At 39.5% G+C, this 13,868-nt stretch overlaps 1 protein-coding gene across 1 annotated transcript; it reads left to right on the forward strand.

Moving 5' to 3' along the window:
• The first annotated feature begins 1,619 nt into the window (after positions 1 to 1,619).
• On the forward strand, positions 1,620 to 2,549 carry LOC126075617 (olfactory receptor 6C4-like). The gene is given in 1 exon segment (XM_049883456.1): positions 1,620 to 2,549. A coding segment is annotated over 1 exon segment (930 nt).
• The last annotated feature ends 11,319 nt before the right edge of the window (positions 2,550 to 13,868 follow it).

The following is a 13,868-nucleotide window of genomic DNA, read 5'->3' on the forward strand; positions in this document are numbered from 1 at the left end:
TCTTTTGTATTTCCTTTGCTTCTTAATCAATAAAAGCTAGACGTGCACAGAGTACACCACTGCCAGGATTTCATTCCCTGAGGATTACCAGTTTACATGCAAGGGACTCTTATCAAAAACATGAGTGTCCCTTTTATTGGCTTCTGTATGCCAACAATAGAGGAAATAGAGGACATACAAGTTTGATGTCATGATGAGTTGTCATCCTTAGCTGCATTCAAGACTCTTGAAAACTTTGAGCAAAATTCACCCTGAGATCCTGTTGGTGGATCTCTCAAGATCTCTATTCTCAAAGATATATCCCAAATCAGTGCCTGGAAAACTTTGAGTGTGGTGAAGAAATATATAAGAAAATGCTAAATAAATATGATTTAGTGATGCCTGAGCATAATCTGTGTACAGCCTAATCCATTATAATATAAAATGAGATAGCACTGAACCAAAGGTCTTGAAGTCCTAAAAGTATGTTACAAATTTATTTTACAAAAGAAGTGGGGGTATAGGAAAAATCAATTTATGACATCAAGATCTTCAGTATTACCTGTGTAGGGAAGTTCCTACAGGTTTCTGAAACAGGAAATTTGGGCATTTGGACAGTAATGGAGATGAGGATCTACGGTCATATAAGGTGAAACATCAAATAGTATAGGGAAAGGAAAGAAAAAAAAGGAAAGCACAGAGAACAGAACCAGATACAGATATTTCTAACAAGAGTACAGAAGTAGTAGAGACGAATAATTAAAGTGATCTAAATGTGGAGATTTCCTAAACATTTCAGAAGGAAAGAGTAGACTTAAAAACATTCTTCTGAAGCTAATTTGTTCTGGAAAGCTTCATCTAATGTACAATAAATAAAAAATAAAAGAGGAAGCACCTCAATGAGTTGGGTTGATACAGTTGCTGCAACGATGGGCTCAAGCATAGTAAAGATTGTGAGGACGGCACAGGAGCAGACAATATTTCATTCTGTTGTACATAGAGTCGCTGTGAGTCAGAATGGACTCCATGGCACCTAACAGCAACACAATATTAATGTGGAAAAAAGGAGAAATGGAGTCCTTTCTTCTGTGGCACCAGTGGGTAGGTTTGAGCCGCAGCCATTAGGTTAGAAAAATTTTTTGTTGTTGTTGAGTAATTATTCTGTAATATATTTTGTGAGGAGCAATGGTACCACAGTGGTTAAGCACTCAGCTGCTAATCAAAAGTTCTGTGGTTCGAACCCACCAACAGCTCTGTGGAAAAAACGTGGCAGTCAGCTTCTGTAAAATCTGCAGCCTTGGAAATCCTATGGGCAGTACTACTCTGTTCTGTAGGATCACTGTGAGTTAGAATCAACTCGAAGGCAATGGGTTGAATATATTTCGTTAAGTGCCCAGGAATATGTCAACTTGAGGAATTACAAAGAGTTTAGAAATAAGATCACTTGCATAGAAGCCTTTGGGGTTCCAAGGAGTCAAGCCCAGTCCAAACAGATACTGATATGGGCCAATTGGATGGAGATTAATAACATGACCTGATTCTGTTGGCTACAATCAGCTTTATCTCTCCCCCCTTTGAGAAACTCTTCCGTTGTCATCACTGACCTCACTTTTTCCTTTTAGATCTACTGAAGGTCAACAATGAAAAATCAGACCACATTTACTGAGTTTATTCTATTGGGCCTCACAAATCAACCTTAACTCCAGGTGGTAATATTTATCTTTCTGTTCCTCACCTACATGCTAAGTGTCATAGGGAATCTGACCATCATCGCCCTCACCTTACTAGACCCCCATCTCCAGATGCCCATGTATTTCTTCCTCAGGAATTTCTCCTTCTTAGAAATTTCCTTTACCTCTATTTTTATTCCTAGATTTCTGACCAGCATGGCAACAGGAAATAAAGTCATCAGCTTTGCTGGCTGCTTGACTCAGTATTTTTTTGCTATATTCCTTGGGCCAACAGAGTTTTACCTTCTGGCCTCTATGTCCTATGACCGCTATGTGGCCATCTGCAAACCCCTGCATTACCTGACCATCATGAGCAGCAGAATCTGCATACAACTAGTGTTCCGCTCCTGGCTGGGGGGATTCCTAACCATCTTACCCCCAATCATCCTGATGAGCCAGGTGGATTTCTGTGTCACCAATATTCTGAATCACTATTATTGTGACTATGGACCCCTCATGGAGCTCACCTGCTCAGACACAAATGTCTTAGAACTGATGGTCGTCCTCTTGGCAGTTGTGACTCTGGTGGTGACCCTGGTGCTGGTGACACTTTCTTACACATACATTATCAGGACCATTCTGAGGATCCCTTCTGCCCAGCAAAGGACAAAGACCTTTTCCACTTGTTCCTCCCACATGATCGTCATCTCCCTCTCTTATGGCAGCTGCATGTTTATGTATATTAATCCCTCCGCAAAAGAGGTAGGTTCTTTCAACAAAGGAATAGCTGTGCTCATTACTTCAGTTACCCCTTTGTTGAACCCCTTCGTTTATACTCTAAGAAATCAGCAAGTGAAGCAAGCCTTCAAGGATACTGTCAAAAAAATTGTGAAGGTTTAATTTAAAAACTGAATACATTTCAATTAAAAATATGTTTCACTTAATAAATATGTATTGAGTTTCTACTATACTTCAAATGCTGAACTGATCCTTGAGGATAAAAATGCAAAATGCATGTGTCCTAATTTCAAAGAACTTGCAGTCTAGTGTGAAAGAAAAACGTATGAACTATAGATTTGTGTGATACATTTACAATAAATAAATAAAACAATATGGTAAATTTTATTAGAGAGAGGTAAATGAGATCCATAAAAAGAACGATTGGAAAGAATTTACTCTGTTAAGGAAACCAGAAAACGGTTCACTAAAGACTTGAAATTTAAGAGCCAAAACATGTCACCGATTTGGGAGAAGAGGAGGATAAGAATTTAGCATGAAAAAGAGAGCCCAGATCATGAAAGTATTTTATCATAAACTACAGAGTTAGTTGGGCATTGGTGAGTGAAAAGATGTTTTAAGAAAGGCAGTGACAGTATCAGTATTGTTTTGAGGGGAACATAGTATTGGCCTTGTTCTTCAACATGGAGTCTGGAGACTATGCTTCCATCTCCGTGTCAAAAGATTTGATTCTCCTCCCCTATTTCATTTACCTTTCAACTACTAGCAATTACAGCATCCATCTTTTCATAACAGGAAAAAAAAAGGAAAAGATGTACACTCAGTCACTTTTCTCCAAATGGGAAAGTATTGCTGAAATTCTCATGATTTTGTCAACTTACATGTCCATTTTCTAGAGAATAAGGTTAGAAGAAGGAGCCCTGTGGCACAGTAGTTAAGTGCTCAGCTGCTATCCGAGAGGTTGGTGGTTCAAACCCACCATCCACTCCAAGAGAGAAAGCTGGGGCAGTCTGCTTTCTTGGAAACACTATGGGGCAGTTCTACTCTGTCCCATAGGGTTGCTATGAGTCAGAATCGACTAGACAGCACCCAGCAACAATGTTAGAAGAGGTTTCTAGAGGCAAGGTTAGAAACTTTCTTCTAGAAAGAGACTACTGTTTCTTTCTTTAGCTGTCATCTTTTTAAGTTAAGGTCATGAGATTGCCTCTTCTCCTTTTCTTTGATAGTTTCTGATGTTTTTTTCTTATTGTAGTTTTATTTTCGTATCTTTGCTTCCTTTTCTTAGTGATTAGGAAAGATAAATTCTATTAACTAACTCCATTTTTTTAACTTTTCCCAAAAGCTTTGCTGTAATTTTTAGCATAAATTATAGATACCTGTTTCATAAAGAGAAAAAGAATATAAAGTATCAATAAACTTTTATATATAGAATGTCCCAAATTATGAGGCTTGGCAACCAGCCGGGAATAGACTGCTCTATCAAGGTCAACTTAAATTTGAATGGGTGGTGGTAGGGCCTGAACTTCAAAGGAACTAAGGACATTTTGGAAATCTGAGTACTTGTACATAGTTTAGTAATATTCAAATGCATTTTAGGTGTTGGCTACAGTTCAGGGTACAGTTTGGGGAACATCATTTGGTACATTCATATGCTTTAAATGTGGTGATTTGTTGAACAGAATGGCAGGTCTCAGGAATTTAAGGAGCAAATTGAGTTGTCTTATCATGAGAGCAAATTTCTAGAACCAAGGGAAATATTGGAGAATGTATAATTTATATTTAGAATAATTAGAATGTATAATTTTATTTAGAATAAGAGGTCTTTTATGTAAAGTCACTGCCATTTTGAGTGTCTGGGTTTTCTTTGATGACTAAACCAGAGGTTCGTAATGACTTTCAATTTATTCCAAGTTCACTGAGCTACCTTTAAAGTGTTAGGGAAATGTTCTTAAGTGGCCACACCTGAATCACTAAGTTCCCCCAACTCTACATTTCTACCAAAACCTGTGAGGAAGTGGAAGGCAATGCAAAATAGTGGTTAAAAACAGACTTTAGTTCAAATCCCAGATTCTCAACTTTCTACCAGAGTGACTTGGGGACAGTTACTTCAGCCTTCTAAGAGTCACTTTTCTCAACTCTAATATGGATAATAAGTGTCTACCTTATAGAGTATTTTTTTTTAATAACTTTTATTAAGCTTCAAGTGAACGTTTACAAATCCAATCAGTCTGTCACATATAAGTTTACATACATCTCACTCCCTACTCCCACTTGCTCTCCCCCTCTTGAGTCAGCCTTTTCAGTCTCTCCTTTCTTGACAATTTTGCCTGCTTCCCTCTCTCTCTATCCTCCCACCCCCTCTCCAGACAAGAGTTGCCAACACAATCTCAAGTGTCCACCTGATATAATTAGCTCACTCTTCATCAGCATCACTCTCCCACCCGCTGACCAGTCCCTTTCATGTCTGATGAGTTGTCTTCGGGGATTGTTCCTGTCCTGTGCCAACAGAAGGTCTGGGGAGCATGGCCGCCGGGATTCCTCTAGTCTCAGTCAGACCATTAAGTTTGGTCTTTTTATGAGAATTTGGGGTCTGTATCCCACTGATCTCCTGCTCCCTCAGGGGTCCTCTGCTGTGCTCCCTGTCAGGGCAGTCATCGATTGTGGCCGGGCACCAACTAGTTCTTCTGGTCTCAGGATGATGTAGGTCTCTGGTTCATGTGGCCCTTTCTGTCTCTTGGGCTCTTAGTTGCCGTGTGGGCTTGGTGTTCTTCATTTTCCTTTGCTCCAGTTGGGTTGAGACCAATTGATGCATCTTAGATGGCCGCTTGTTAGCATTTAAGACCCCAGACGCCACATTTCAAAGTGGGATGCAGAATGATTTCATAATAGAATTATTTTGCCAATTGACTTAGAAGTCCTCACAAACCATGTTCCCCAGACCCCCGCGCTTGCTCCGCTGACCTTTGAAGCATTCATTTTATCCCGGAAGCTGCTTTTGGTCCAGTCCAATTGAGCTGACCTTCCATGTATTGAGTGTTGTCTTTCCCTTCACCTAAAGCAGTTCTTATCTACTGATTAATCAATAAAATAAACCTCTCCCACCCTCCCTCCCTCCCCGCCTCGTAACCACAAAAGTATGTGTTCTTCTCAGGTTTACTATTTCTCAAGATCTTATAATAGTGGTCTTATACAATATTTGTCCTTTTGCCTCTGACTCATTTCGCTCAGCATAATGCCTTCCAGGTTCCTCCATGTTATGAAATGTTTCAGAGATTATTCACTGTTCTTTATCGATGCGTAGTATTCCATTGTGTGAATATACCACAATTTATTTACCCATTCATCCGTTGATGGACACCTTGGTTGCTTCCAACTTTTTGCTATTGTAAACAGAGCTGCAATAAACATGGGTGTGCATATACCTGTTTGTATGAAGGCTCTTGTATCTCTAGGGTATATTCCCAGGAGTGGGATTTCTGGGTTGTATGGTAGTTCTATTTCTAACTATTTAAGATAACATCAGATAGATTTCCAAAGTGGTTGTACCATTTTACATTCCCACCAGCAGTGTATGAGAGTTCCAATCTCTCTGCAGCCTCTCCAACATTTATTCTTTTGTGTTTTTTGGATTAATGCCAGCCTTGCTGGTGTGAGATGGAATCTCATCGTAGTTTTAATTTGCATTTCTCTAATGGCTAATGATCGAGAGCATTTTCTCATGTATCTGTTGGCTGCCTGAATATCTTCTTTAGTGAAATGTGTGTTCATATCCTTTGCCCACTTCTTGATTGGGTTGTTTGTCTTTTTGTGGTTGAGTTTTGACAGAATCATGTAGATTTTAGAGATCAGGCGCTGGTCGGAGATGTCATAGCTGAAAATTCTTTCCCAATCTGTAGGTGGTCTTTTTACCCTTTTGGAGAAGTCTTTAGATGAGCATAGGTGTTTGATTTTTAGGAGCTCCCAGTTATCGGGTTACTCTTCATCATTTTTGGTAATGTTTTATATTCTGTTTATACCTTGTATTAGGGCTCCTAGGGTTGTCCCTATTTTTTCTTCCATGATCTTTATCGTTTTAGTCTTTATGTTTAGGTCTTTGATCCACTTGGAGTTAGTTTTTGTGCATGGTGTGAGGTATGGGTCCTGTTTCATTTTTTTGCAAATGGATATCCAGTTATGCCAGCACCATTTGTTAAAAAGGCTATCTTTTCCCCAATTAATTGACACTGGTCCTTTGTCAAATATCAGTTGCTCATACATGGATGGATCTATGGCTGGGTTCTCAATTCTGTTCCATTGGTCTATGTGCCTGTTGTTGTACCAGTACCAGGCTGTTTTGACTACTGTGGCTGTATAATAGGTTCTGAAGTCACGTAAAGTGACGCCTCCCACTTTCTTCTTCTTTTTCAGTGGTGTTTTGCTTATCCGGGGCTTCTTTCCCTTCCATATGAAATTGGTGATTTGTTTCTCTATCCCCTTAAAATATGACATTGGAATTTAGATCGGAAGTGTGTTAAATGTATAGATGGCTTTTGGTAGAATAGACATTTTTACTATGTTAAGTCTTCCTATCCATGAGCAAGGTATGTTTTTCCACTTAAGTATGTCCTTTTGAATTTCTTGTAGTAGAGCTTTGTAGTTTTCTTTGTATAGGTCTTTTACATCCTTGGTAAGATTTATTCCTAAGTATCTTATCTTCTTGGGGGCTACTGTGAATGGTATTGATTTGGTTATTTCCTCTTCGGTGTTCTTTTTGTTGATGTAGAGAAATCCAAGTGATTTTTGTATGTTTATTTTATAACCTGAGACTCTGCCAAACTCTTCTATTAGTTTCAGTAGTTTTCTGGAGGATTCCTTAGGGTTTTCTGTGTATATAATCATGTCATCTGCAAATAGTGATAACTTTACTTCTTCCTTGCCAATCCGGATACCTTTTATTTCTTTGTCTAGCCTAATTGCCCTGGCTAGGACTTCTAGCACGATGTTGAATAAGAGCGGTGGTAAAGGGCATCCTTGTCTGGTTCCCGTTCTCAAGGGAAATGCTTTCAGGTTCTCTCCATTTAGAGTGATATTGGCTGTTGGCTTTGCATAGATGCCCTTTATTATGCTGAGGAATTTTCCTTCAATTCCTATTTTGGTAAGAGTTTTTATCATAAATGGGTGTTGGACTTTGTCAAATGCCTTTTCTGCATCTATTGATAAGATCATGTGGTTTTTGTCTTTTGTTTTATTTATGTGGTGGATTACATTAATGGTTTTTCTGATATTAAACCAGCCTTGCATACCTGGTATAAATCCCACTTGATCAGGGTGAATTATTTTTTTGATGTCTTGTTGCATTCTATTGGCTAGAATTTTGTTGAGGATTTTCGCATCTATGTTCATGAGGGATATAGGTCTATAATTTTCTTTTTTTGTAATGTCTTTACCTGGTTTTGGTATCAGGGAGATGGTGGCTTCATAGAATGAGTTGGGTAGTATTCCGTCATTTTCTATGCTTTGGAATACCTTCAGAAGTAGTGGTGTTAACTCTTCTCTGAAAGTTTGGTAGAACTCTGCAGTGAAGCCGTCCGGGCCAGGGCTTTTTTTTGTTGGGAGTTTTTTGATTACCGTTCCAATCTCTTTTTTTGTTATGGGTCTATTTAGTTGTTCTACTTCTGAATGTGTTAGTTTAGGTAGGTAGTGATTTTTCAGGAATTCATCCATTTCTTCTAGGTTTGCAAATTTCTTAGAGTACAATTTTTCATAATAATCTGAAATGATTCTTTTAATTTCATTTGGTTCTGTTGTGATGTGGTCCTTCTCATTTCTTTTTCGGGTTATTTGTTTCCTTTCCTGTTTTTCTTTAGTCAGTCTAGCCAATGGTTTATCAATTTTGTTAATTTTTTCAAAGAACCAGCTTTTGGCTTTGTTAATTCTTTCAATTGTTTTTCTGTTCCCTAATTCATTTAGTTCAGCTCTAATTTTTATTATTTGTTTTCTTCTGGTGCCTGATGGATTCTTTTGTTGCTCACTTTCTATTTGTTCAAGTTGTAGGGACAGTTCTCTGATTTTGGCTCTTTCTTCTTTTTGTATGTGTGCATTTATCGATATAAATTGGCCTCTGAGCACTGCTTTTGCTGTGTCCCAGAGGTTTTGATAGGAAGTATTTTCATTCTCATTGCTTTCTATGAATTTCCTTATTCCCTCCTTGATGTCTTCTATAACCCAGTCTTTTTTCAGGAGTGTATTGTTCATTTTCCAAGTATTTGATTTCTTTTCCTTAGTTTTTCTGTTATTGATCCCTAGTTTTATCGCCTTGTGGTCTGAGAAGATGCTTTGTAATGTTTCGATGTTTTGGACTCTGCAAAGTTTTGTTTTATGACCTAATATGTGGTCTATTCTAGAGAATGTTCCATGTGCGCTAGAAAAAAAAGTATATTTTGCAGCAGTTGGGTGGCGAGTTCTGTATAAGTCAATGAGGTCAAGTTGTTTGATTGTTGTAATTAGATCTTCCGTGTCTCTATTGAGCTTCTTACTGGATGTCCTGTCCTTCTCCGAAAGTGGTGTGTTGAAGTCTCCTACTATAATTGTGGAGGTATCTATCTCACTTTTCAATTCTGTTTAAATTTGATTTATGTATCTTGCAGCCCTGTCATTGAGTGCATAAATATTTAATATGGTTATGTCTTCCTGATCAATTGTCCCTTTTATCATTATCTAGTGTCCTTCTTTATCCTTTGTGGTGGATTTAAGTCTAAAGTCTATTTTGTCAGAAATTAATATTGCTACTCCTCTTCTTTTTTGCTTATTGTTTGCTTGATATACTTTTTTCCATCCTTTGAGTTTTAGTTTGTTTGTGTCTCTAAGTCTAAAGTGTGTCTCTTGTAGGCAGCATATAGATGGATCGTGTTTCTTTATCCAGTCTGTGACTCTCTGTCTCTTTATTGGTGCATTTAGTCCATTTACATTCAGGGTAATTATAGATAAATAAGTTTTTAGTGCTGTCATTTTGATGCCTTTTTATGTGTGTTCTTGACAATTGCATTTTTCCGCATACTTTTTTGTGCTGAGACGTTTTTCTTAGTAAATTGTGAGATCCTCATTTTCATAGTGTTTGACTTTATGTTAGTTGAGTCGTTAGACGTTTTTCTTGGCTTTTATCTTGAGTTATAGAGTTGTTATACCTTTTTGTGGTTACCTTATTATTTACCCCTATTTTTCTAAGTAAAAACCTAACTTTTATTGTTCTATATCGCCTTGTATCACTCTCCATATGGCAGTTCAATGCCTCCTGTATTTAGTCCCTCTTTTTGATTATTGTGATCTTTTACCTATTGACTTCCATGATTCCCTGTTATGTGTATTTTTTTTTTTAATTAATCTTAATTTGTTTGTTTTTGTGATTTCCCTATTTGAGTTGATATCAGGACGTTCTGTTTTGTGACCTTGTGTTGTGCTGATATCTGATATTATTGGTTCTCTGACCAAACAATATCCTTTAGTATTTATTTCTTGTAGCTTTGGTTTGGTTTTTGCAAATTCTCTAAACTTGTGTTTGTCTGTAAATATCTTAATTTCGCCTTCATATTTCAGAGAGAGTTTTGCTGGATATATGATCCTTGGCTGGCAGTTTTTCTCGTTCAGTGCTCTGTATATGTCGTCCCATTCCCTTCTTGCCTGCATGGTTTCTGCTGAGTAGTCAGAACATATTCTTATTGATTCTCCCTTGAAGGAAACCTTTCTTTTCTCCCTGGCTGCTTTTAAAATTTTCTGTTTATCTTTGGTTTTGGTGAGTTTGATGATAATATGTCTTGGTGTTTTTCTTTTTGGATCAATCTTAAATGGGGTTCGATGAGCGTCTTGGATAGATATCCTTTCGTCTTTCATGATGTCAGGGAAGTTTTGTGTCAGGAGTTCTTCAACTATTTTCTCTGTGTTTTCTGTCCCCCCTCCCTGTTCTGGGACTCCAATCATCCGCAGGTTATCCTTCTTGATAGAGTCCCACATAATTCTTAGGGTTTCTTCATTTTTTTTAATTCTTTTATCTGATTTTTTTTCAGCTATGTTGGTGTTGATTCCCTGGTCCTCCAGATGTCCCAGTCTGCATTCTAATTGCTCGAGTCCGCTCCTCTGACTTCCTAGTGCGTTGTCTAATTCTGTTATTTTGTTGTTAATCTTTTGGATTTCTACATGTTGTCTCTCTATGGATTCTTGCAACTTATTAATTTTTCCAGTATGTTCTTGAATAATCTTTTTGAGTTCTTCAACAGTTTTATCAGTGTGTTCCTTGGCTTTTTCTGCAGTTATCCTAATTTCATTTGTGATATCTTTAAGCATTCTGTAAATTAGTTTTTTATATTCTGTATGTGATAATTCCAGGATTGTATCTTCATTTGGGAAAGATTTTGATTTTTTTGTTTGGGGGGTTGGAGAAGCTCTCATGGTCTGCTTCTTTAAGTGGTTTGATATGGATTGTTGTCTCTGAGCCATCACTGGGAAACTAGTTTTTCCAGAAAATCCGCTAAAAAAAAAATGCAGTCAGACCCCTATCAGAGTTCTCCCTCTGGCTCAGGCTATTCGGATGTTAATGAAGCCGCCTGGGGAGGGTGGGGGAGGGAACAGAGAGATAGGAGAGTAGCACCTCAGAATATAGCCAGAGTTGCTTGTCTTGTTTGGAATGACTATTATATCTGAGATTCCCGCGGGCACGTCGCCTATGTGTGCTGGCTGTGTGGAGATTGCCCCCGGGGGGTCTGGCCCACTGGAGTCACGGTCAGATCCTCCGCTTCCAGCCCCACGCCCAGCGTCAAGGTTCCCCTACTGGGACGGTGCACTCTCGACTCCAAAATCAGTCACTGCCTCCTGGGGACTTCTTGTCCCTCCAGCCGTGTGGCCATGCCGCCCCCGCGAACCAGGTGGGCCCCCTCCCGGGGTTAGTTCAGATGGGTAGAGCAGCTCCCCGTGCTTGTGCCGTGACCGAGTGTCCTGGCTGGGATGCTGTTCTCCCCGCTCCAATACCAGTCGCTGCCTCCCAGGGAATTCTCCTATCGGCTTCGTCCCACACCGCCCGCGCGACCCGGCTGGGCCCCTTCCCGGGGTTAGTTCAGGGGGGTGGAGCAGCTCTCCGTGTTTATGCCGTACCTGCGTCCAGTCCAAATCCCGGTGAGATGGTTCCCTGGCTGGGACGCTGCTTTTCCTGCTCCAAGACCAGTCACTGCCTCCCGGGGACTTCTCCTACCGGCTGCGTCCCACGCCTCCCGCGGAACCGTCTGGCCTCCCTCCCGGGGTTAGTTCAGGGGGGTGGAGCAGCTCTCTGTCCTTGTGCCGTACCTGACTGGTATGCTGGCTCCAGGCTCTGGAAACAATAGCTGCTTTCCCGTATTAGTTCGTTCTCCGTCTCTAAATCTGTGTTTGTTGTTCAGGGTTCATAGATTGTTATGTATGTGATCGATTCACTTGTTTTTCCGTGTCTTTGTTGTAAGAGGGATCCGAGGTAGCGTCTGCCTAGTCCGCCATCTTGGCTCTGCCCCTTCTAGAGTATTTTTAAATATTAAATGAGTTAATAGATGTAAAATGCTTAAAAGAGAGTCAGTACTTATTAACTGTCTAATAACTGTCATTCATGGTGGTAATATGATTATGGCAAACAATATCCTTTTCAAGGAACTGGACCTTAACTCCAGCTAAGAACACGTATCCAACTGATTAAAAAAAAAAACTGATTAGTCTATTATAACTGGGACTATAAAGCGTTTGCCATTCTACTTAAGTCCCCCTACAGCAAGGCCAGCTTATTTTCACTCCTCCTGTGCCCAGTTGCATGCTTAGACAGCCAGACCAATGAAAGCCTTAACCACAATACAAATAAAGCCAATCAGAACACTCTGCAGCAAGATGTTAGGATTAGGCTACTATCTACTCCATGTGTTCTAGATGTCTCTGGGGGTGAGGAGGGTATACAAGTATGCTGAGACAGAGAATAAGGATCTTAAGTGTAAGTCAAAGCCTATACCAGCAGACAGGTCTTCATATTCTAAGCATTTAGAAATGAACTTGGGGAAGAGTGTAGGGAGGAGATTGCACAAAAAAAAAAAAATTAATAAATAAGAAGAAAAGGCATGTCATGCTCTTCTGAAACTATTCATGTAGGGTGATATTATTTTAGTCCAAGTCATAGATGAGCAAAAAAAAAATGAATTTACTGATTCTGTGACTGAGCTACTGGAATGTTCAGTCTCTGTTGTTGTTGTTGTTAGGTGCTGTCGAGTTGGTTCTGACTTATGTCGACCCTATGTACCACAGAACGAAACACTGCCCAGTTCTGTGCCATCCTTACAATCGTTGTTATACTTGAGCCCATCGTTGCAGCCATTGTGTCAATCCATCTCATTGAGGGTCTTCCTTTTTTCCGCTGACCCTGTACTCTGCCAAGCATGATGTCCAGGGACTGATCCCTCCTGACAACATGTCCAATATATGTAAGACACAGCCTCAACATCCTTGCTTCTAAGGACCATTCTGCTTGTACTTCTTCCAAGACAGATTTGTTTGTTCTTTTGGCAGTCCATAGTAGATTCAATATTCTTTGCCAACACCACAATTCAAAAGCATCAATTGTTCCTCAGTCTTCCCTATTCATTGTCCAGCTTTCACATGCATATGATATGATTGAAAATACCATGGCTTGGGTCAGGTGTGCCTTAGTTTTCAAGGTGACATCTTTGCTTTTCAACACTTTAAAGAGGTCCCTTGCAGCAGATTTGCCCAGTGCAATGCATCTTTTGATTTCTTGACTGCTACTTCCATGGATGTTGATTATGGATCCAAGTAAATTGAAATCCTTGACAACTTCAATCTTTTCTCCATTTATTGAGGTGCAATCCATACTGAAGGCTGTGGTCTTCGATTTTCATCAGTAAGTGGTGCAAGTCCTCTTCACTTTTCCTTGTAGGTGTATGGATTTACCTTATCACTGAGAGTGTTGTACTTCAGAATAGATATTTAAGTGTTCTTTTGGGCAATGAATGCAACGCCACTCCTCTTCAAGTTGTCATTCCCAGTATAGTAGACCATATGATCGTCTGATTCAAAAAGGCCCGTACCAGTCCAGTTGAGCTCAGTAATGCTTAGGATATCGATGTTTATATGTTCCATTTCATTTTTGACGATTTCCAGTTTTCCTAGATTCATACTATACTTGGTACATTCCGCATTCTGATTATTAATGGATGTTTCAGCTGTTTCTTCTCATTTTGAGTTGTTCCACATCAGCAAATGTAGGTCCCCAAAGCTTGACTCCATACATGTCATTAAGGTCCACTCTACTTTCAGGTGGCAGCTCTTCCCCAGTAGTATTTTTAGTGCCTTCCAACCTGAGGGGCTCATCTTCCAGCACTATATCAGACAGTGTCCTGCTGCTATTCAAAAGGTTTTCACTAGCTAATTTTTTTCAGAAGTAGACTGCCAGGTCCTTCTCCCTAATCTGTCTTAGTCTGGAAGCTC

Source organism: Elephas maximus, chromosome 4, assembly GCF_024166365.1.
Source record: "Elephas maximus indicus isolate mEleMax1 chromosome 4, mEleMax1 primary haplotype, whole genome shotgun sequence".
NCBI classification, from domain to species: domain Eukaryota; kingdom Metazoa; phylum Chordata; class Mammalia; order Proboscidea; family Elephantidae; genus Elephas; species Elephas maximus.